At 39.7% G+C, this 24,437-nt stretch overlaps 2 protein-coding genes across 4 annotated transcripts; both read left to right on the forward strand.

The window, feature by feature from the left end:
* Positions 1-7,066: 7,066 nt before the first annotated feature.
* RB195_025459 (uncharacterized protein) lies at positions 7,067-24,390 on the forward strand (the record flags this gene model as incomplete). 3 transcript variants are annotated; one of them, XM_064213613.1, is made up of 32 exons in its annotated part: positions 7,067-7,171; positions 8,859-8,972; positions 9,325-9,441; positions 9,813-9,938; positions 10,054-10,148; positions 10,305-10,408; positions 10,462-10,534; positions 10,699-10,822; positions 16,393-16,545; positions 16,602-16,743; positions 17,345-17,487; positions 18,364-18,444; positions 18,530-18,638; positions 19,007-19,105; positions 19,181-19,246; positions 19,332-19,456; positions 19,672-19,779; positions 19,914-20,032; positions 20,086-20,299; positions 20,445-20,523; positions 20,572-20,669; positions 20,744-20,892; positions 21,034-21,157; positions 21,923-22,051; positions 22,250-22,393; positions 22,547-22,618; positions 22,671-22,777; positions 23,438-23,543; positions 23,673-23,795; positions 23,859-23,999; positions 24,076-24,213; positions 24,280-24,390. In XM_064213613.1, 32 exons carry the CDS (start codon positions 7,067-7,069, stop codon positions 24,388-24,390), a joined length of 3,738 nt encoding a protein of 1,245 aa, XP_064069492.1. The 3 variants fall into 3 exon arrangements, with proteins under 3 accessions (XP_064069492.1, XP_064069493.1, XP_064069495.1); XM_064213612.1 differs by lacking the exons at positions 7,067-7,171; positions 8,859-8,972; positions 9,325-9,441; ... (3 more) ...; positions 10,462-10,534; positions 10,699-10,822 and adding an exon at positions 15,319-15,432; XM_064213611.1 differs by lacking the exons at positions 7,067-7,171; positions 16,393-16,545; positions 16,602-16,743; ... (20 more) ...; positions 24,076-24,213; positions 24,280-24,390 and adding exons at positions 8,609-8,698; positions 11,462-11,542.
* Positions 12,533-13,471, forward strand: RB195_025460 (uncharacterized protein; the record flags this gene model as incomplete). The annotated part of the gene is made up of 1 exon (XM_064213614.1): positions 12,533-13,471. One exon carries the CDS (start codon positions 12,533-12,535, stop codon positions 13,469-13,471), a length of 939 nt encoding a protein of 312 aa, XP_064069494.1.
* Positions 24,391-24,437: the final 47 nt, after the last annotated feature.

The raw sequence follows: 24,437 nt of genomic DNA on the forward strand, positions 1-24,437 counted from the left end.
CGGCTCAGAAACTGAGTAATTTCAAGTGGACGAAGGAAATAGTGATTAAAGGCAGCATATCACGAAATTGACGACATTGGTAATTCTTTGAGCAAATATAGAATTCGGGATTTAGATTACGAGTATGAGTGTGGCCCCGCCCAATTCCTGCTATTAGTACTGAAAACGACGTGAAAAACGGCTTTAGTCCCTACGTGGTATGCTAGAACGCACCACCCTGTACACACGCCGCTCCACGAGCGAGCAGTCGAAAACCTGCAAACAATTCAAGTAAAACCAATAAAGGCAGTTGAGGGGCATGAGCTTCCTATCACTTTCGCCCGTTCCTATTTAAAACTGTCGAGATTACTCGTAGTTTTCGTCTGGAGACAAATTTGGATACAAAAAGCTTCTAATTTGCAGGTTTTCAGCAAGAATTTCCATATATTTCATTTGAGAGTATTACATTGATCTTTTCCACATACTCCACGTGAGAAATTCTCTTGCTTCTGGTAGAGTTACAAATTTAAGATCATTTTATTTCGTGATACTTCTCCTCAAAATCTTTCACACAAATATCCAGAAAGTGTGTCTGATTTTCGAAACCAATTTGGTGCCTTGCGAAGTGAACGCTAGCGTATTTAACAGTTTATTATTGATGAATATCAGAATCCTTTTTTAATCTTTTTTAAAGCCCCGGTAATGCAGCGTAGGATCAGAGGTAGGTAAGGAGAGTCAGCTATCGGAAATCTACGAAAGTCTCTTTATCCGCCGCCGAAGAGTAGTAGCAAATTCCCAAACTCTTGCGAACGCTTGAACCTGCGGTGGGTTAATCGCTAGTTCAAAAGTAAGGATCTTTTGCAGCGCTTTGTAAGTTTAAATACGAGAAAGCATCCATTGAGCTTGTCAGTATTGCACAAAAATATGTACACGAAAATACTGCATGCAACATGACGAAGACCAGATCACGGATCCAGCAACCCTCAGGTATGCGCAGCAATCAAGTCGAAGCAAAAAAGGAAAGAACTCGACGCATGGGGCTTCGATTGCAGGTAATGTGCAGATAATTGCGGCAAATCGCTTGCTGCAACATTTACTTCAGATTCTAGCTAAAAGGACATTTATGGAGTTACTTATGTGACTTGTATTTCCGTTGAGTGCCAGTAGCCTGCACAGTTAGGCAGATCTTTAACGAGAATTATGCTGCATAAGTTTTATTGTGTTCTAAGCGCGCATATCCAAGAAATGAATGAGATGTATATGATGTGACGAAAACAAGACCATGGATCTAACTCCGCGTCGCGCTGAACGCAACCTCGCAACCTACATCATAGGTAAGGTCTTTTTAGCTCGATTGTAGACATCGGATGTCGATATTAATGGACATGTGCAACAAACGGAGCCGGGCATTCGAGTCTGATTGCTACCGGCTCGCGGCGCCCTGCTTCCAACCACAGTCAGATATCTGCCACCTCAGATTCGTGGGGTGATGCCTTTAAGGCGAGATGCGTAACCTCACATGATACGAAACAACGAGTGATGGATCCGGTGCGAGATTTGCTGTGGATCGAAAGTTTGCGCACGCCTATGTTCACAATCCGGGGAAGATTCGGGCAATTGTGCCAGGTGATAATGTCAACGGTTACTTAAGGCAACCAAATCAAAAGCAACGAATACTTCAATAGGAAAATCAGGGAAGAAAATAACAAATACAACAGCATTTCTGTAATCGGGTCATCTAAAGTCATGGATGAGAGTTTGAGTTCCAACTCATTTTCAGAATCTTCTAAAATTATGGACAATTGTTCTGTGATACATTTTCTGCGGAGTGCTAGTATTTAACGATTCAATGAAGGAAAAAATCCACAAATCATACCATTTAAAAGAGTTAAAATCCAGGAGAAATTTTATCGCTTAAAAAGACAAATCTTTCTTTTTTCCCCTCAATTCGAGTTCTTCAGCTTCCCGGTCTTTAGAGTCTTCCGGGCTACATTTTGATGACAAGCTATGAAGTATTCTGCAATTCTAGGACTCGGATACTTCACTTCAGACGTTGGTAAGAATTGTATGTAGAGAGTTCTTTATACTGACTAACGCCTTTTCCTCCGAATCATTTTCGACCTCCTAGTTTATATCCAGAATTCAGCTGTTTCCCTAATATTTCGTTGCATATTTCAACATTTCGTCGCTCCATTTTCTTTTTTGGCATGTTCAAGCATAGATCTGTGCCAATATTGAAATTATGACTCAAAAGACGTTTGTATGTGACATTATTGATTCTACACCTGAAGAAAAAAAAATGCATTTCTCATCGGATACGCCCGAATCCTGTGAGAATTCGGAGCGGTCGCCATTATATGTAGCTCTGTCGAGCTGAATCAAGCCCAGATGTAAATAGGATGTCCCACCACAAAGTCATCTCAATCATTTCATTAGACGAGACCGTTTAAATATAAATAATAGATAAAAACGACAAAACATTTTCAAGACGGTCTATTGAAGTTTTTATACCTTTGTGCTCTGAGCATCCTGAGGATCCAAGATCTTTTAACATCTCGAACAGGAAAATCGAGGAGAGTAAGGGGTATGGTATTACTTGAACATTCAGTGTTTTCAGGAATTACGGCTTCAGTTAGTACGCATCAGAAGTCTTACCACATGTCAGATCAGTGAAATCGCTGATTCAACGCCGTTCCGAAAAAAATAGGAGTACCTAAGAGATATTATGTTGTACAATGCAAAGGAATCAACATCTAATAAGCCCTGAAACCTCTACTTAATAGTTCTTGGAAAATATTGATTCAAAACAACAGTGCTATTTCAGAAATAATACACGTAACACGTATCACATGCAGAGCTTATTAAATGCAACTTACTATCTCCAATTGATGTAAACTAAATACCGAATAAAGCATGCTCTTCAGACGAGAATTTTCCAGCAGCCTCAAAATCAAATTGGAAATTTCCAGTTTTGTTTGGATAAATCAAAAACTATTCTTTGTTTTGTATTTTTAGTTCTTCAGTAGGAATCATTAAGAGACAGTGTTAGGTTAAAATTATGAGCAGTTCACGACCCGATACATGTTGAAAATAAATATTTGTTGACGTTGAAGTATTAACATCAATGAAGTGTCCAGTTTTGATTTTTTCCAAGCAGTGAAAGCTTCAAGAAACGTTGGCAAAAATCTTACAGCACTAAGATTGTTGGATTTATTTCAGTCCAAGACTTTCGCCTGACTGATCGACTTTAGCCAACAGCTGTGGCCATCGATTAAGGTCACTACTATCAGCTCTACTCAATTACTTTGGCGGCCTTACAGACGAGATAATAAAATCCCACCAGAGTCCCTTTTGTTAACATTGTACTTCCACAGCTAGAAGTTTAAAAAAAGGAAGAAGGTTTGCCTGTTTTTCCAGCAATTTACTTTAAAGAGACATAAGATTGTGACATGGCTAACGCTGGGTAGCAGCCTTCTGCTGGATTGATTTTGTTGTACTGCAGGCCACCTTCGCCTAGCAGCTACACTAATATTCTGGTCCATTATCCAGCAGCGTCGTCAACATTAGCAATCTCTTCTCCGTGAATGTGAGGAAAGGTGGAGGAAAAGCTTATGGACGAGATGGAAGTGAAACCGATTCATTTTCTAGAAAGTTTAATCATGATTCCTCGGTGTAAGCCAATATGCGAGCGGATGGCAAGCATTTTTTTAAAGCAAATCCACAAAACGCAATTTTCTTAGGTGAGATAGTTCAAGTAAAACCAAAAATTGTGGACAAAAATAACGATATAACTTCAAACCACTTTTCCTTGAAGTTTCCATACATTTCGTGTCCACCGTTATGGTCTGAGCATCCTAAAAGTCCACGACGCTCCAGTATCTCAACAAAAAAAGAAGGATACTCCGTTTTCAAAACGTGATTGAGGACATTTATTTCATCAGACAGAGCGGAGATACCGCAAATTGTAAACAGATTGTAGGAACTAAGGCTTGAACGTCGCTCATTGCTTTCAATGCGCTATGAGTTTTGAAGTAAGAACTTACAATTCTATGTCAGAGGTTGGTAGGCTATAGCTGCTAAGGTGAGATGAAAAAAATGTAGCAGCACTCACTGAGCAAGAACAGTAAGGAGTGAATCAAAAGAAACTTTGGCTGAAGAGGAAAATGGAAGAGAAAATCACGAGGAAATGCAAAACACCGACGCTGGTAGTGAATGCAGAGGAATTTATCATTTTATTAGATTTCATGATTGCAGGTGTTGCATAATTTGAAATGCAACAGCTTTACGATACCTAAACAGCCTCTGATTTTAACTTTTCTACAGCAAATGATTTTTGCAAGCAAAGGAATCTTAGCGCCAGGACGCTTTACCTGTACCTATACGGACTTTTGGGAAACTTCAGCAAAGCAATTTTTACCATACAACAAAGCAACTTCCTTTGTTGTATGGTAAAAATCTTGAAAAAATCGTAATTGCAAGCTCAACTTCATATATTGTTTGATAGTACATTAGCGCAAGGTCGCTAGCTAGGCTACAGTCTTTGAGAGAGATTACAATCTTTATTTTAACACAAAATCCACTTTCTCCTAAATAAAGAAAGGATGAAGGAATTTCAGAGCACTCCTCTTAAACGTACTGTTTTCAGAAAACTCATCTTAAAAAGCGCCTGTATGTAAAGAATTGTTGCACGCTTTTGAGTCCATGCACCTGTGAGATTTTGTTAGGAAACTGTATAGGTAAACAATACTCCAGCAGTGGTCTGATATAAACTGCAAACAATTCGAACAGGACCTCTAGTTTCCCAGTTTTGTAGGCTTATGGAAATATGGAACTGAAAATTTTGTTCGGCATTTGTCTTTAGCAACCACATTAAAATTAAATTTGTTACATTACATTAGCAGATTATACTTGTGATTAATCATTACTAACCATTAGTACAAATATTTCCATTATAAAAAAAAGTAACTTGCCAGGCCTGGTAGAAAGTTCCTACTCATAACGCACTTTCACAAAGTAATGGAATAATTGAAGCAGCACTTCATTTTCTGTCCTACATTTTAAAGTTCTTATGGTTGATGTATAAACCCTTTTATAAACAAAAATAGTATAAACCCTTTTATAAACAAAAATAGTATAAACCCTTTTATAAACAAAAATATCCGGAGGGCCTTCTTAAAGAGTAGGAGATGGATGACAGATTTCTGTTTGCCCAAATGTTAAGCTACACGTCTCTTCATAAGCAAATATGTGACAAAAATTAACATCAACATGGAAATTGACAACAAAACAACACGAACAGCAACCCAAACCATTATAGCCCAAAACCAACCGCTCTACGACAGCTTCACTACGGTCTTCTATTTCAAACCTAGAATTGAGAACTCCCGTATCTCTCTGTACCACCTACTTGCAACCATACTTATTGCACTTGGTATGATTATCTGTATCGCACGCGCGTTGAATCACAGTGCTTAACATGTGGAAAAAGACGTAAACGTAATGAATACTAAACCTTATATCCAAGAAGGTATTAAGTAACATTTCTAAGCTTCAGACGACTATAATACATATACGATATGTCACTATTACAATAAATATGTCATGAATGTCCCATTTAATCAAGAAGATATTGATGTATCAATATAATATGTAAATATGTCGTCAGTATACACTGCAGCAAAACACATCAGGTAACGTTCTAAAAAAAATTGCCAGATAAAAACTAATTAACTATGATCCACGCCATTTGGAGATCACAGCTCTGATGCTCAAAAAATCCATGTTATTAGATTATACGTTCTGAAACATGTGCATTGTGTGAGCTGATACGTCTTGTCGAAATATAGAGTACCTCCCTAAGGCCAAATGAACTGTCCGATACTTACAACCTTCCACAAATCCTAACTCAAGATTTCCTGAAACCAAATCCCAGACCTTCCAATGTGTTAGGTCTCTTGATGCCTTCTCATATGAATGTTTCCTTCTTGCTAGATCATTGAGATTTTTCCCGGATTACTCAAAAGCCGAAAACTGCTGAGTCGTTCTAGAAAAGATCAATCTTTAGCGACTAAAGAACATCACAAAATCGGCCTAAACAGAAAAAACGCATCTGCAACAGGCTCTAGGTCATTTTGACCCAACTATAACTCGAGTTCACGTGAAATGCTGCGCTACGAATTCGGAGTACACACTGCAGTATGATGTTGGTCCAAAAAATAGACAAGAGAACCCCTCGAATGTATTGTGCGAATAATTCAATGACGGTCCCACCGCAGAGCTGCTGCGTAGAATTGCACAATATTATCTTTCATGGTATCCGGGAAACACCGTACTGAAGTCGACTGACATGAATCACGAGTGTAGTTGTAGTGCATTTGCGTACGCGCTCGAAATGGCGCGGTGAAGGCAGCACTTGGAACCGAGTTGGGATCGTCTTAAACTGCAGCGATGGGTGGTGCCAGCAAGAATTTCACCACGCTCCTAGCCACTACGTTCCACCGAAGCACCTCGAAAAATGCCGCGTACGCAAATGCGTACGTGCTTCATGTCGTTTTTGACCCAAATATATATATATATATATAGTCGGGTCAATACGACATGAAACACGAGTGTAGTTGATGTGCATTTGCGTACGCGCTCGAAACGCCGCTGTGGAGGCAGCAGTTGGAACCGAGGTGGGCCCGTCGCCAACTGCAGCGATGGGTGGTGCCAGCAGGAATCTCACCACGCTCCTAGCCACTACGTTCCACCGAAGCGCCTCGAAAAAAGCCGCGTACGCAACTGCGTACGTTTTTCATGTCGTTTTGACCCTACTATATATATATATATATCCGCTTTTATCGTCTTGACTTGGATTTGATTTCTGTTGTTCTTTCAAATATGAAAATTGTTCCCACTGCACCCTCTGCAAACTGCATCGGACTCCTGCAGATTCTGCGCCAGAAATCAGATCATTCAATAAGTAAAGACGTTTTCACAGTTTTCTTCAAAGGTGGCACACTACTCCAAGTCGGACCTAGCGAGTCAAGTCGACGCTTCTGATCCGCCGCGCGGTTACGAATAGTAGGTTCTGTCGCATCAAAGCGACATGAAGCTCGGCGCTGCGATCGAAACGGTATGTAGGAACGAGGAGGGACCTTTGCTAGCACCACTCGTTGCTGCAGTTCGCGACGGTCCCACCACAATCCAATTCGTTAGCTCCACCTCGTCTCACCGAGTTTCTTGTCGTTTTGACTCGACTATAGCATCCGATGTCGCGCAAGCCATCAGAATCGCGTGTTAGCTTGAGTCCCTCTCGCGCATCTCTGCTGAATAAAGCTCGGATTCGCTGCGCTGGCCCGCCCGCAGAGTTCGCAGCGGCGCAGACGCGCTGCCCGTGCGCGTCTGCTGTTTGATGGTTTGTGAACGTTGAGAACTACGCGCCCAATAACTACCAAACCGCAGAGCGCGTGGGTGGCGCCGCCGGCGCGGCTGTGAATTCAAGACAGCCTCACCGCTTCTTCACGCGACGTGACGCGGAAGAACTGTGAATGCGACTTGACAATTTTGCATGTTAGAAGACGACGTGACATTTGCAGAAACCTCGTAAATTTAAGTGAAGTAGTCAGGTAGTGTCCTCATTATCAATTCATGTTATCATATTTCTTTATCATTCGTGATGTCACACCCTTATTCACAAGTATGAATTTATCAATGTCAACAGTACAAAACGTCTATAGCAGTTAATTTCTCTAATCACTTCTGAAAGAATGAAGTAAATGAAGTCGGAGTTCGTTCTCCACTGGAACACTTCCACGCTAATATTGCTACCTAGAACTTTTGAGGATTATGTTCGGTTAATCAATACGAAGAATAAATACCAGTCGAAAACAACACGAAAAATAACGACAGGATCAGAAAGTGGGTGTCAGAGCATATAACAGCACAAGTCATCAACTTTGAGTGGCGGACAGATTTCCGTCCGCGAGTGGAATGGAAAAATGAACAAAAAAAAGACGCCGTGTCGGCCGTGCTGTAGCTGCGAAAAACACTGACCAATTGGAAATAAATTATTTTCCCGAGTAAAAGAAGAGAAATGTGAAATCCAAATGAAAAATAATGGTGTCCACTGACCAAGGTTATACACAACAACACTGGCTTGAATTGAATTCAGCATAAATTACTCTGAAAAAAAAGTCCCTTCCATGTTTTCAAAGAAGTATCGCAATAATGGTGAAGTTGACACAGGTCTAGCTGTAGTTTTCACAACCAAAATTTAGAATTTAATTCTTTTAAGGAGACTTTACAAAATATTGCGGAAATACTGTCCCATATGCAAACTATTTCCGAAAAATCTACTATATATAACCACTAATAGCACTTTTTAAAGTTATAAGCCTATACAAGGCTCATTTTATGCAAAGCATGATTCGCATCAATTCCTTGCTCGCAACCTCCCTGTCCTGTCACAAACCCCCGTACACACTGTATCGACCCATAATTTTACACGTACATGTCCGGCGTCTAGATTTCCAGCCACCAGCTGCTCATAGTGATTGAATCTCCTCAATCCGGCAACAAATCGTAAACTTCAACGCTTGTCCGTTGTTTGTCTAAAACGGGTGCTATTCAATACACGGTGCTCTCCGGCATGACGAGAGCGGCGACGTTCGAGGCGGGTGACGTTCTGAGAGAGGCTGAGTCACCACTGCTGCGCTCGCTTTGGCGCAGTAATATGGAGGTCGCACTGCCGTCCCCGACTGCCTGATCAACTTTCGCCTTTATCGACCCATGTCCATGACCCTCATCCATGTTCCTGCGTACACCTCATCGTGTTACATCGAATATTGACTTGTTTTCACTTATTTACTTACCTTCACTACATCTTATAATTTTTGTAGGGCCAATCCATACCCACAAAGGCCTCCGAAATGTCGTTTTTCGGTAAAATGAAAAACCTCTTTCGGAGTCCCGCTATAGAGGAGTCAAGAAGACCAGTGCCATCGATTATTGAGGTATTTGTTATATCTACAAATTTGTCGAGCTAAAAAAGCACAGCTCATTTGATGAACCGGTTGTTTGGTGGTTTTCTCGAAAATGTAGTGTAAGTAGTCAATGATGTCCTCTTCTTTCTTATCATTGTCTCGTTGGAAGCACATTTCTCCTTCGTTTATATTTGATGCGAAAAGCGTTGTACCAGCGGAAAGAAGTTAATAAGAATAAAATTTTCACTATTGCATAATTGTGAATAGTTCTTTCATCTCGGTTGAAACTAAATTCCTTATACCCTTCTCTGATTTCTTTTTCCAACTTTGTATTTTTTTCTATTTTGAGCTTGTGTTTTGTTTTGATTTGCACCTTGTTCAGGTGAATGTCAATCCAAAGGAATTCTGGGATATAGTTGGAGAACTAGGCGATGGTGCCTTCGGAAAAGTCGAGAAGGCAGTTTCAAAATCGGACAAAAACCTCTATGCAGCAGCTAAGGTCAGCGTTTATTTGTTCACCTTATTGGTCCGGCAGTTTTTGAAGTTTTTTTTTTGTTTCTTTTCTTTCAAGCGAAGTTTTTGCAGCCACCATTTCTTACTTCTGTCTATGTAATGTACATTATTCTTTTCTTGGGAGCGTGTTAGGATAGTAACGATTTTTTTCTAGCTTTCTTGATACTAATACTACTATACTCATTAGTATTCGATCTGTCTTTCCTGATTATTGTGTTTGAAGCTGTTTGACTTGTTAACGGTGGAGATTTACTTTCGGCAATGTGAAACAGCTCTGAATGTGCTACATCAACAACTTTATGAGAAATAGAATGTGAGGACTACTCTGGTACCTACCTCATTTCAGAAATATTTTAGGCAATTGAAGTCCAGGAAGGAGAACAACTCGAGGATTTTCTTGTTGAAATCGAAATTCTGACTTCATGCAAGCACACCAACATTGTCGGCCTCTACGCATGTTATTTCTGTGAGAACAAGCTCCATGTATGTGTGGCCGTTTTCGTCATTTCTCTTCACCTTTATTCGTTCCGATGGCGTGGCCATTCTTTGTACAGTATTGATGGGTATGTTTGACAGATTGGATGACCAGCTTGTTTAGATGATGTTAGAGTTTTGCGGTGGAGGCGCTGTCGATGCAATTATGATAGAGTTGGAGAAAGCCCTCACTGAGAAACAAATTGCTTATATTGGAAGGTAAGTGGTTACTTTGTTCTACAGAATCAGAGTTCTCGATGTTTCTATGTATTTCTAGTATTTATTTATTTCCTAGTATTTCATATTCTTCATCTCGCTTAATTGTTTTTCTGCTCCTCACATGATGAAAGATTTTCAGCAAGATAGTATGTTTAGGTACACATGCGAAGCTGTAGCATTCCTCCATGACAATAACGTCATCCATCGTGACCTAAAAGCGGGTAATATTCTTCTAACTAATGATGGAGTCGTTAAACTGGGTTCGTTGAGGTTACCGTTGATGATAATCTGTTTTCTTATATATTTGTTGTAGCGGATTTTGGTGTTTCTGCAAAACTCAAAGATCGGAATGAAAAAAGAGATACCTTCATTGGAACACCTTATTGGTACGTGTCGTGAATGTTACGTAATCTGGTTTTTGTGGAGATATCTACTCCCTTATCACATGTTTCCGTTCACTCTTACTTAATATGTTTGAGTCGTTTCTGATGATAAATTTACCTTAAAGAAAATGCATCGTTTTTGAAACCACTTATACTGTCTATTTTAGGATGGCTCCTGAAGTTATGATGTGTGAAACATTCAAAGATCAACCATACGATACTAGGTCTGACATTTGGTCTTTTGGTATTACACTGATCGAGATGGCTCAGATGGAACCTCCCCATTCCAACGTGAGACTTGTTTGCAGCACTTTCTTCACTTTTTCCAAGATACGCTAGCGGACACTCCGTTGTAATGAGCGGTAAGAACGGCATCTCTTTACGTTCACAGATTTGTCCTATGTGGATTCTTTTTATCTCAGTGAACTGCAGAAAGAAGTGAAGGTTCGGTGATGTAAATTTATCTAGGTTTTGTGTAAGATGGGTAGAGTTCAACCTGGAAAATTTGAAATTATACTGTTGCCAGCTCAACAGTTCGCTACTTTTTGTGATCACGTGCAAATTGATGGTTGTTTGATTAATATCTGAAAACTATTAACGCAGCACTTATTTTCTCCTTAGATCCTAGTCGGAACTGAATGGAACCACTTTTTTATTTCACTTGCTAAATCATTTGCGCATTGTACTTAATTACCAAATACTTGCGTGTTACTATGTTATGTCTAATATTGTATATACATATAATATATTCACAACATTTTTGCAGTTTGAACATACTTCGAAGATAGTGTAACACCTTCACTTTATTCATCACTAAGAAGTTAGATTCAATCTTTCCGACTTTTCTCCATAACGTTCTATAGAGGCTTGTGTATATATGCACGAATTGAAGACGGTACGTTTCATACTGGATGATTTTGTTTGCTTTAGGATGATAGTAATGTCGCAGTGTTTGAGGGAATCTTATCTGCAGTGGGTTCAAACGACCTAAAGCCTGGTGAAATTATGTAACGGGCTGCGCTTAGGGTGGATCATTGTTAGCTCCAATCGACCTGTTGAAATCAGTGAGATCCCCCCGCCACTTCGTTGCTTACACAGTTGCACCTGACTTGGCATCTTTTCGAGCCCATTGTAGACGTCGACGATTATTGAACGTTCTTTGTAAAGTAGTAGTTTTCTGAGTGAGCTAAAAGGTTTTGTTGTGATGTCTTATTGATTCCTTTATATCATGTTTTTTAATTTTTTTAAAGTGAGCTATTTGGCATTTCTGAAGTCAGGATGGGTGTGAATGGAGATAGATTTTTCCCTCAAAAATTGAGCTTTGTTTTCTGGGATAACATAGTTGTTTAAAGATTATCTTTTCTTGTACGTCAGTTTTGTCCCTGCGTATTCGAACTTCATAGAAATTAGAAAATATTGGTTTCGTGGGGTTGTTTAATCATTGATAATCATTATAAAGTTACTATCAAGCGTTCCCCTCAGTCTTAAAAATCATAACCAGTGGGCCTTCCAGAAATGGTTATTTGCTCTTCCAGGCTCCAGTTGTAATCAACTTTTTTTGTTTGTTTTGTACACTTGAGAACTTTTTGAAGGATGTATATATCTCTGATACCGTATAAATCTTTATAGGGTTGGAATCCCAAAGAATTATATATGCATATATATATATATATTTATATAAAGTTATATATATATATATTTATATAAAGTTATATATGTATATATATTTATATATATTTATATATGTGTATATATATATATATATATATATATATATATATAGTAGCGGCCAAAAATCAATTGACAAACGGTTTATCGAGGTTTTCTCCTCTGAAAATCGCTGAATCGTCTCCAAACTTGTACCAGTGGTGTCATTTGGTATTAGAAATCTTTTCCAAAAAATATGTTTACTTTGCTGTTTCAGGAATAGTATTATTTCCAAAAAACTGAAAATGTTCATTTTTCACTTTTTTAATTCTTGATTTATTTTATTTATCTTTTATGCTTTTCTCCCGTATTCTTTTAAATTTTATAGTTTCCTATTGTATTTGGATTTTGGGTAGAACATTTGAAGCACGCCATATTTCAATTGAAACTCGAAAGTCCATTCTTCGAGGAATCGATCAAGGAATGAGGCAAGTCGAATTAGCAAAACTCTTTAACGTCTCCAGAGTGACCATCTCCGTTTTTCTGAAAAGGGTATCAACATGTGGAGTAATTGGAGCAACGCCGAATCCAGGACGAAGCCGGATGACCACACGAGTCACCGATAGGAACATCCTTCGAATGAGTCGTGCTAATCCGAGGCTCACTGCCTCCGATATTCAAAGTGAATCGGCCATCGCAAATCAACAGATCCCATCAGTTAGAACTGTTCGAAGACTCCTACAAGATGCCGGACTCAATGGAAGGCGTCCTGCAAAAAAACCACTCATTTCAAAAAAGAATCGCGTTGCTCGTGTCAAATGGACTAAGGAACATATTGGTTGGACTCGCCAGCAGTGGAACAAAGTTCTATTTTCTGATGAATCCAAGTTCAATTTGATGGGAAGTGGTGGTATTAAGTATGTCAGACGTCCAGCCGGAAAAAGATTCTATCCCATGTATCAACTGCCCACTGTAAAGCATGGTGGAGGAAACAATATGCTTTGGGGTTGCTTCAGTAGTCATGGAGTCGGACCTCCTCGCCAAATTCATGGAAGTTTGGACAGATACGGTTATGAGAAGATCTTAGAAACAACAATGCGTCCATTTGCTCTTCAAATCATTGGCAAAGGATTCATCTTTCAGCAAGATAATGACCCGAAGCACACATCCTCGCATATTCGTGACTGGTTCAACCGGCGTTATGTGGAAGTTCTTGACTGGCCAAGTCAGTCTCCAGATTTGAAGAAGAGTCTCCGATTGAACATTTATGGGAAGAGCTGGAACGTCGCATGAAAGGGAAAAAAGCAAGAAATTCTGCCGAAAAATTTGCTCGAATTTGCTTGAAGAAGCCTGGAATGCTATCCCACAGTCTTGTCTTGACAATTTGTTGGACTCGATGCCAGGCTGTTATTGATGCTAAAGGTTTTGCAACGAAGTACTAGGGCTGCTATTTTGTTATTTTCAAGATATTCTGGTTATTGAAAGTTGTTATCAAGTTTTTTTGTTCAAATAAACGGACTACGTGATTTTTCGCTTGTTTCAATAAAATCGAATAATCGATAATTTTTTTGGATCCTGATTTAACCTGATTGCTGATATTTTTTTCTAAGGTTAAAAAACGCGATAGAAATAACTGGTGCAAGTTTCGAGACGATTCAGCGATTTTCAGAGGAGGACACCTCGAAAAACCGTTTGTCAATTGATTTTTGGCCGCTACTGTATATATATATATATATATATATATTTATATATAAGTTGCCCGGGTGGAAGATGTTTGCTCTTCACTTCATCACTTCTGAGATTCCCCAGCTTGTTCCAGTCTAGAATCGTTATGGAACCTGTAGACTGATTTACGGGGGGTCAGCCACCGTATCAAGTCGCGTCCTTGCTCTCCCACACAAATCTGGAACGATATGGACACTTATATTTTACTGTGTATATTAACTTATCGATTCGCGTAGGTCTGAGAGTCGTCGTGGGCTTCAAAGCATCGATCCCACATTCATTGTATATACACCAGTCTGAACGTCCGGCTAAAGCCGGACTTCAGACTTTCTGTGGTGTTCACCTCGCTCCCCTTCACTGATCAGTGAAAATTATTAGTAGTGTATTATTCTCTCAAGTTAAATTTGTGTTGATCTAACAACGCTTTCTTCCTCTTTTTTTATTATAAATAAAGGCGAAGGATTTCATAGTTTTCCTTCTAAACACGTCAGTTCTACACTTGGAGAATTTTCAAACTTCAAACACTCCTTTGATGCCAATATAATGCAGACACAATTTGAAAGTATTACTCGAAGTATAGGATTTCATCTCGTTTTTCCCTAACAGTTATCACGGATTGGTGTTTTAACATGAAATGACGTGGACGACATCATCGATAGGGATAACGTTCCACGTCAGATCATATAAACAGCTTGTTACTATTCAAGCAGCCGCTTACATGTGTGTTTCCACTTTTGAGGAAATGATGTTGCCATCCCGAGGGAAACGTGCAAAGAAGTACATGCGCGGAAATGTAGAGGTGAAACGCAACACGGCAAGTGGCCACAGATATGAAACGGCTGTAACGTCACATTTATCTTTTGCAACATCCACACGAAGTTATTGCGTGATAGTACTGCACCAAGGAACACCACACCACTGGATCCGTCGCACCCCTTTTTATAGCTGTCTGGCGCCTTCGTGCCAACTCGACGTCGAGGGGCCCATCGTACTCCTTTTTATAGCTATCTAGCGCCGGGGCACCAAGTCGACGCCGAGGGACCCGTCACACCCCTTTTTATAGCTATTTGACGCCGGTGAACCCGTCGCACCCCCTTTTCGAATTTCGTGACACACACACGTAACAGAATAAGCCCGTTATTATATATCATGGTACATATATTTATTTATGTAAGAAGATAGAAGATATGAATGAAGATAGAAGCGGTCAGAGGAGTTTGATGTATAGTAGTGCGCCTACACCAAAAGTCAGGGGAGCAGGGTAACGCAAGTTTCACTGTTTGTAGGAGAGTATCAACCAGTTTGAGTGAGTGTGAGTGATAAAGGATAAAATTTTCACCATTGATCATTCCTTTGGTATGCGTCAAACCTGTATAATACCCTATCATCAGTACTGTGTTTTGAGATAATAACTTATGCCCGAAATGGAGGAAGCTGGGTCATGGTGGTTTGTATGGTGTGCAGATGCCACGTATTTGGGAGAAAGGAGTTTGGGCTGCTCCAACATCAAAACTGTAGACTACGGACTTGTGAGCTACACATTACCAAATAGCGGCAACAAAAGTCTCAGCGGGATCACGGAGTGACTAAGGGTTACGCTAGCGCAAAGTAACATCCGCATGAACTTCTGAGTCGCGTTAACGGCTGCTCTAGAAACGGTAAAAGCTGGAATTTTGGGAGAACTATCACTAAGTACGTAAGTGATCAAGAAAGATTGATTTATAGTGTGGACAATTAAGGAGTGCTGCACTGTTTCCAAAAGCTCACAATCACAGTTTTGCTGGCATATTGTTGTAGCTCCGCAAGTGACTGGCTTTTAGAGCGAAGGCGAAGTTGATCGAGTTGAGCGAGGATGCTTGAGCGCCCTGTTGCGAAGATAGATTCATTACAAACATATGCAACAATATAACACAGTGTGATGATTACGATTTTTTTTTTTGCTGGACTGCACTCGAAAGCACTTGTAGGTGAAGCTTCGTTGCACCGAGAAGAAGTAAGACAAATAAAAATAAAATGGTTAAAAGCTACAAGTCGATAACATCTATATTGTCTTCAGAAAAGACCACCATAGTCAGCGTATGCTAAGACAGCGCTGATCAGTGCTTTATTGGGCTCAAGAAGAAACTACGCAGGATTGCTTATAGTAAGTGCAGTGAAGCGTAGCCGTCAGGATCCTGGTGGAACCCTTGGCAACACCATCCAGCACTGCAGTTCGCGATGTTTTCACCTCGATTCTAACCGCTGTCTCCTCCGCACCGCTTCGAGCACATCCGCTTACGCAACTGCACCGTGGTTCATGTCGTTTTGACCCGACCATAGCTGGGGTAGATTCTGTGCTCCAAAAAAAAAAAAACAACAATAAACTTAACTTAACTTGATTAATAAACCAGCAAAATAATTGTCTTTGTTCAAAAAGATTATCATATTGGTATTTACTTAATTCTCTTTCTCCTTTCTTGTGGACTATTAAGGTGTTGTTTCTGTTTCAGGTGTCACCAATGCGTGTTTTAATAAAAGTGCAAAAGTCAGCTCCTCCCACGCTTTTGAACCCTTCAAGTTGGTCTATCTTTTTCGCCGACTTTCTCTCCCAGTGTTTGGTAAAGAATCCTTTGGAGCGACGAACTGCTAAACAGTTATTGTCGGTGAGCTCCTCCTACTCATTTATGCATTTCTTTACTTAAAATCCTGCCATTTTCAGCACCCATTCATTGCAAATGCAACCGACCGTCATCCTGTATTAGCTTTGCTAGCAGAAGTTAACGCAGACATAGAAGAAGAGGTCATTATTGACGATGATCGCGCAAGCTGCGATGAAAGCTGCGCGGATTCCGAAGATCAAGGTAGAACACCTTCGCCAATCTTTTCATCAGTGTATATAGTTTTTATTGATAGATTTCTACCTCGTGTTGTTCATTTAATCGAAATTAGAAGGGGTGCAGAAAGACAGTAACTTAATGCTAACTAGTTGAATCTTCGGTTGAGAATTAACGTAAACAAACATGCGAAAAAAGTCCCGTTAGTACGGCTTATTGCAAACCTGTCCACTCATATCGCTCTGAATTTCTGCATGTCTTTTTCAATGTGGTGTCGACAAGTATTCTTATGTCCACTACGATTGAGCTTGTTTACATTATTACATCAGAACGGCCTGATTTATTATGAGTGCAGCGTAATCCATTGCGATCGTAGTGGCTTTCAACCGTTAACAGATGTGTGCTAGCTCTTTCTTCCCTTCGATTTTTTTGTTTTTTTTTTCGATTCTTTTCCATTTCAAAACAAAATCGCTAAACCATGAATCAGTGTTCTGTCTTTTTTTCTCTTTGAATTCTAAATTTGGTTTTATTTCGAGATTAAGTTGTCCTTTTAGACCTGTTTTAAATAGTACCTTACAAGGATAATCAGATGTGTGAAGAAAGCAACAAAAAAAAAAATCCATTGCAGCATCAGAAGACGCGGCTTGGGCGAGTTCTGCATTAATTCCGCAATATAATGAGCAAGTGCTACAAATCGGTGATATCCCATCGAAGAAAAGAGCTGCTCCTCCTCCACCTCCTTCTGTTGGACCTGTGCCGCCTTCTCCTATGGTAAATAGCTCTTATTTCCAATTTTTTCTCTTTTGTTACTACCTTTTAACAGACATTTTAAACGTTATTCGACTTCGCTGTGCCACTGTTTACTTAATTTCGTGGTTTAAAGGTTGTATCCTGTACCAAATTATGGTTTAAACACTATATTCGTAAAAAAAAAACCAAAAAAAAAACCATAGGAAATGTATTACATTTAGGAGAATAAAAGACGTTAGTTATGTTACAAAAAGAAGAATTCAGTGTTTGTCAACGTAAACACGCTATTTTGCTTGTTTTATAGTTTTCCCAAATGATGAGTGAATGCCCTTCTGCATATAACTAAGTCATACGATATTATCTAGTGAAATCTAATGAAATGATTACGAAAACCATTAATTTCTATCGTTCTTCTTCGTAAAAATAGTCTAAATATGACTTCAGTGTTTTTTTAAACGCCGTAATTTCCTGTGTGTTTGGAGTGGAAATGTTTCTCTTCTTATTTGTAATTGTTAGGCCACATCGTGCTACTTTTATTATCAAACTTGATCTAGCAGGGGACTAGCTCGTGGGATGCCATTATCTTGACAAAACTTGCTGCCTTCCTAATGTGAAGGCATTTTTATACAATTTCGAAATTAGGGGTGCGTACAAGCATCTTTAACTATTCTTAACCAAACAAACCTCCAAGCGAATGATAAGTTTATAGAAAAAAAAACTTTGAAAGAAGTTGTGGTGGACCTTTTTGAAGTGAAAAGTTAATGACAATATTCTCTGAGTTTCCTTGGATTCTTCTTCATGTCTTTTTTTCTTCGTTCCATGGATTCAGTTCACCAAATCAACAACTCATTATGGACCACATTTCAATTTTCCTAGAATATGAAGTCTTTCTTCCAGTACGTGGAGCAGTCGAATAATGTTAAAGATCCAAATAAGGAGCTTTTCGTTCAGGCATCGACCCCGTTCCACGCTGTCGAGGTAAAAGTGGTTCTTTTGTAGTCCAATTTTTCTTATATTCCTTAATGTTTCGTCTTTTGTTGTTCGTATATATACATTTATTAAGGGAACCAGTGATTTTGTAAGCCCTGGACGCGAAGCTCTCAATATTTTGGAGGATTTGAATTCTGCCCTGGATAAACAGAACTCGTCCTCACTTGCTAATATTAGCGATGGTATCCTTTTTTTTTGCGCAGCATTTTTACAACAAAGGAGAACAGTGTTCGGGGAAATCTTTTTTTCGCTTATAGACAGACAGAACCCTCCCAAAATTTGAAGGTTGTGGGAAATCCCTGGCAATTTGTGCAGGTTACCTTCCACATATTACTGGGGACTCCTCGTAACCTTTAGAGTAATGTGGAACGCTTCTGTGTATGATATGACTGCGGGGTTCCGAATTTGTTGGCTATAGGAAATCGGCGCCGGTTTGTTTACATAACCCCTCACATATAACAGATGAGTCCCTTGTTCGGCTGAAAAGCTCACGAAGAGGTGTGCCGATGCTCTCGCATTCTGTGAGCTAATGACTTTCTTCTTCTTCTAGATGTCTCAAATCGGGAGCCGTCTGCAATCCCTATTGATTCTGTACATGCTACCGAAGTAACTGTACATAGCCCTGTTCCTCAACATAAAATCAAGGATGGTAAGATTATTTGTGAATAATTCTCAGAGTGAGTTTTTTCTTATGACTCTGCTTTTCTTAAGTGTTTTTTTTAAGTTGTTGGTGCCGCACGTGCAGCGACAAAATCTCCAAGTCCTCTTTTAAGCAAAACTGTTGATCGAAGTAAGACTTTCAGCCTTTTTTCACTTGCTTTTGAGCGTTTTTAACTTTTATCAGTGAGGAACATATTTTCTGGTTTTTCTTTTAGATAAGCATTCCACTAATTCATCCGAGAATGTCTACGGTCAGGAATCCTTGAGTAAAACTGAGTTACAGCAAGGTGGGCAAGACACAGCAGTGATCGCAGTTGGAACTGATGTCCCTTATGTACCTGTGAGTACTATACAATTTTTGCTTTTGCTTCAGTTAAGAATTCATACAGGTAGAAATACGTTCTGTTCTGTTCACTCCAAAATTTTTACTCTTTCCGTGGGTTTCAAACCCAAATCAGATAAGAGCAGAATTTCGTAAACATTTCAGAGAGTTCACCAACGGGAAGTACTTTACTCTTTAGTCTTGCAGAAAACATATCCCTTACATCACTTTAGCTGTCGACTATAATTGGATCTCGGGATGTTAGATACGGCGTTCAAAAGAGAAGCGATGTTATTGGGAAAGGTCCAGCAGAAAGCGCCCCTACTGCTGTGGAAACCCGAGTAGGTTCCATATTGTTTTCCTTTTCTTTTTCTTTGTGTCCTTTTCACTTTTTTGTCGCATTCATTTGTTCACTTTTTTGTCGCAGACGGTCGTTTGTGGAAGGCTGGATTGATTGTTGAAATACAATGTTTAGGCGGGAAGCGTGCATCCCTCATCTCGAACATCGAGTCCAGCTTCTGCGCTTCCGCCTTCGGCAGGACTTCAAGCAAGAAATCAACTAAACCAGGCTCTTCAGGAAACAACAAGAACTAAGCAAGTTTCCATCACATTATTGCCACATTTAATTCAAAGAAATTCTCTCTCAGGTCTTTAAGTCGTACTGGTTCCCTCCGAGGATTACCTTCATTGCAACAAGGTACGACATCAAGCTCTCCATCATCTCCTGGTGTTCAGAAATCGAAAACTGAACCACCACTACATTACGCACTATTTTCGTCTGGCAAAGAGTCGCCTTGTAGTGTAAAGGAGTACAACTATTTTGAACAATTCCCGGCTGGGCCAAGTACAGATGATGAATATGTGAGGGGTTTCACCTTTTTTCTTCACTCGATGTTAAGGTAATTTGCTATTTTGCTACACTATGGATCGGGCAGCATCAGCATCATTTACCCTTACTATTCTGCTCACATTTTAGAATATCATGTATCTATCGTTAGGATTTCAGTTCGTAGCTCCTTCTTCGGTTGGTAAAAAGACGCCCCCACCTGAACCCCCTGTTGATTACAACGACCAACACTCCAAAGGTAAAATTGTCGAATATTTCCAACCGTGTCATATATACTCACTTTTAGAAAACACTTCTCCAGCATCCTTGCACAACGGCGCTGTGTTCCCATCTATTTCTCAGGACCTTGCTAAAACCCAAGAGGCCGTCAAGCATCGTTTTGCTGTTAGCGGTTACATTAACTTCTTTGGGCTAATTCTACAAAATATGCTTTTCTGAGACACTTATTTCTCATACAGAAAGAATCTAATGATGCTGGGCTGGGAGTGAGAAAGCATCCGCATAGACAGACCGTGACAAAGAAAACTAGAACGTACACCATCGATGGAATGCAAGTTACTTCCACAACCATGCATGTTCTTGGTGCTAAAGAAGACATGCAGATGAGGTATGCACATAGCTCAATTGAAGTAGCTGTTGCATCCTACTCCTGTAAACCTCCTTTCTTTCGCTAAGAGGAGCCCACGAAACTTTTTTTTTTCTAGTTAATATGGACTACGAATTTGGAAAACCTTAGTAGTTTTTAAAGGAAACAACAACTGCAAGATCTGCGTCGACTCCAACGTGAGGAAGTTCGTCAGAAACAGAAACTGCAACTTGAAGGATCTAATTTGGTTGAGCAACAAGAGAGGAAATTCCAACAAGAGAAGGCTGTGAGTTAAGCTATGGTTATTTCGTTGATGGGCTTCAGTCAACATACGAATGAAAACGCACGTTTCAAAATTTACGAGTATGGTTATCATAGGTTTTTCTTTCGGCGCACGTGAGTGTACAACATACATTTTGGGCGATTACAATAATGAAACCATTTCTACACTGTGGCAGAATTCAGAGTATGTAACGGTGTGTGTAAGATAGGGATTTTCTTTACACTTTTATAGACATTATGCAGGCTGGTGTTCTCTCATCCTCATCAGGACTACTTTTATATTGGATTGATATGAAGCAAATATCCTGCCGAAACTGAGCATTCTCCATAGGAATACCTTCCGATTCACAATGGAATTTGAAGTCCGATAAATAAGACGAGATGAAGTCGCGTCCTTTGTACACTTTATGTAAAACTGGGCCCTGTATTTAAGTTCAATGGTCGGAAATGACTGATTGTTTCTACGGAATCCATTCACTATCGCTTAGTTTTAATCAAGGACAGCTGATTTGTGCTGTCAGCGAGCGACATGCAAAAACCCATCGATTCTTTCGGTGTCGCCACGTGAGACTGGTTAGTTTTTCTTTTTAGTACATAAGATTAGTAGCTTTTTAATCCTGCGAAATTATAGGGTATTTTCGATGATGTTTGCTCGATGAAATTCTCGACTGGTGCTCTTAACACTAGTTTAGATCTTTATAATATTTTTATATCTATTACTTATCCTTTTTTCTTTCACTTTTTTCAAAATATTAATTGCTTGTAACAGATCCTCACAAAACAATATGAAATTGATATGGAAGCTATGGAACGAAAGCAGAAGCGAGAAATCGAAGAGGCAGAGAAACTGCAGGAGGAGGAGATGAAACAGGCTCAAAAACGACTGAAATATGAACAGGTGATCCGTGTTTTTTCTGGAAATAACAATGCAAATCTTCCTAAATATTTATTTATTTCGAGTTTCATAAAATTCTAAGGTATTATATGTCCCTTCTGAATCACTTTTATTTTAAATGGAGGCATTTAGGATGTCTTGTTCACACTCTGTTTAAACATTATGAGGAAACTAGAGGTATTTATTTCCTCTTATTTTTAGGAAAAGGATCTGCGTGCATTCAAAGACCGGCTGAAGCAGGAGATGAAAATAATGAAACAGGAAATGGACATGCTTCCTCGCCAGCAAAGGAAAGACGCACTGAGGATGAAGAAAGATCAAATGGAGCACGAAAATCACATTAAGGCATCTGAATTTTCCCAACTTTCCTGTATTGGTGCCTATTTCGTCAATTTCGTCGTTGTAATTGTGAGGCACAGAAGACAAATGAAGTGCTATTCTAGTCTCAATTTAAACTATGTACAATTGATAATGAAGTATAACTTTGACTAACTTTAGGAAGCTGATTTTGTTTTGCAACTGCAGAAGAACGCGGATGCAACGCTTGCACGCATGACTCAGAAGCATAAGGTTTCTATAATTTCTCTATGTTCACTGTCCTGGCCATCGATATTAATTTAAGGAGAAAATGGCTGCTCTGGAGCGTCAATTCTTGATGCAGAAACATTTACTCCTGAGAGCGAAGGAGAACAGCGACTGGGAATTGGAGGAGAAACAGATGGGAGAAAAGTGAGATTAATCCGCTGATTACAATTTGATGCAATCGTCGGAGGTCGTACTTAACTTACTGACGACTACGCATTCATGGGTGACCCACAGTTCATGTGGACGTGTGGCGGTTCAGTGTTTCTCTTGTTCATCTTGCTTTCACTATTTGACGTTTTTAAAATAATTTTTTACTTGCTAAACACTAGACATACACCACCCACTAGCCACCCATTAGATACAAAATCCACGCGGTCCGCAGTAGCTTTATCAGAATCACTGATTTTGTTTTGTGAAATAAGTGTTTCTTGTTTTGATAGCTGAGTTAAAGGCATCACCTCACGAATCTGAGGTGGTGCAGATTTCAGGTGGAGTATTCGTATACGGGATGGGAGACTACGGAGAGGGAGGTGATTCCGTCCATTTCTTCCTAATTGCCGTAAAAAACGGCCCAGAAGATGCGGCGCCGCGCAAGACTGGCGCGCTCCAATCGAACCTCTTGTACAAAATGGTGCGCCAAAACGAATGAAGCTATATCTTCCGGGCCGTTTTTTTACGGTAATTAGGAAGAAATGGACGGAATCACCCCCCTCTCCGTAGTCTCCCATACCGTATGCGAATACTCTACCTGAAATCTGCACCACCTCAGATTCGTGGGGTGATGCCTTTAAATGTTCTCTGTAGATATGTGATGCACCGGAAGTTATTCAAAGACGAATACTTTTTACTTCGTACGCAGATGCTGGCAAGACATCAGAAAGAGTTGGCTCAAGCACAAAAGATCAACCAGGTACCTTTTAAGTATTTAGTAAGCTTTTATTCTGATTCTTGAGGGCATAATTTGTAAATCTGTTCAAAAATTCAACCTTTTCGATCACAGACATTTTGTACGAAGAAAACACCGGTTATTTTTTTCTAGGAGGAAGAGGATGAGCTCGTTCGAGCGCTTGCCATAGATCGCAAGAAACTCCCAAAAATGCTCCGAAATGAGGCAAAAACAAGAAGTGTCATGTTCAAGGAAAGTCTTCGCATCAGCATGCAGGTTTACCAGGGTTGCAACGATATATTCACATTCTTTCATCAATCATGTTACAAGCTATTACAGACCATGACTCCCGCAGAAATGAGCGAAAAGCTAAGACGTTTCGATGAGCACGAAAACATGCGAATCAGGAACGCTTTAGAGGAACATGACTTGAAGAGTGCTAGGAAAATTGCACAGTTAAAAGAGAAGCATCAACAAGCAGTGAGTTTTTTTATTTCTTTTGAAAAATTATAACATCTCAATGTCGTTAATTTCTATAGAAAATTTGGAGTTGCAGATGAATGAACTAGATGAAATGCAAAATGAAAAAAGAAAGCAACTGTTGGAAAAGGAGCGTAATACTATGCAGGAACATGAGAAAAAATACTTCAGCATGAGGGAACAGTGGCAAGCAGATTTGGCTCCGAGGAAATTGGTGAGTCTTGGACATTCTTTCTTATCTTCATTGTTCTGGGAAGCAATTTAATTTGCATAGTTTCAGATGTTGGAAAGCCGATTCCAAGAGGAAATGGAAGCGCAAGAAAGGTTCTACGGTATTTCTCTCGGTGGAACAATAGCTTCGACCCCCATAATCCCAGCTCGCATTCATTGATTCTCATAAGGAAAGCCTCGATTATTCTCCCCTATATTTTGCGAGAA

Source organism: Necator americanus, chromosome X (assembly GCF_031761385.1).
Source record: "Necator americanus strain Aroian chromosome X, whole genome shotgun sequence".
NCBI lineage: Eukaryota > Metazoa > Nematoda > Chromadorea > Rhabditida > Ancylostomatidae > Necator > Necator americanus.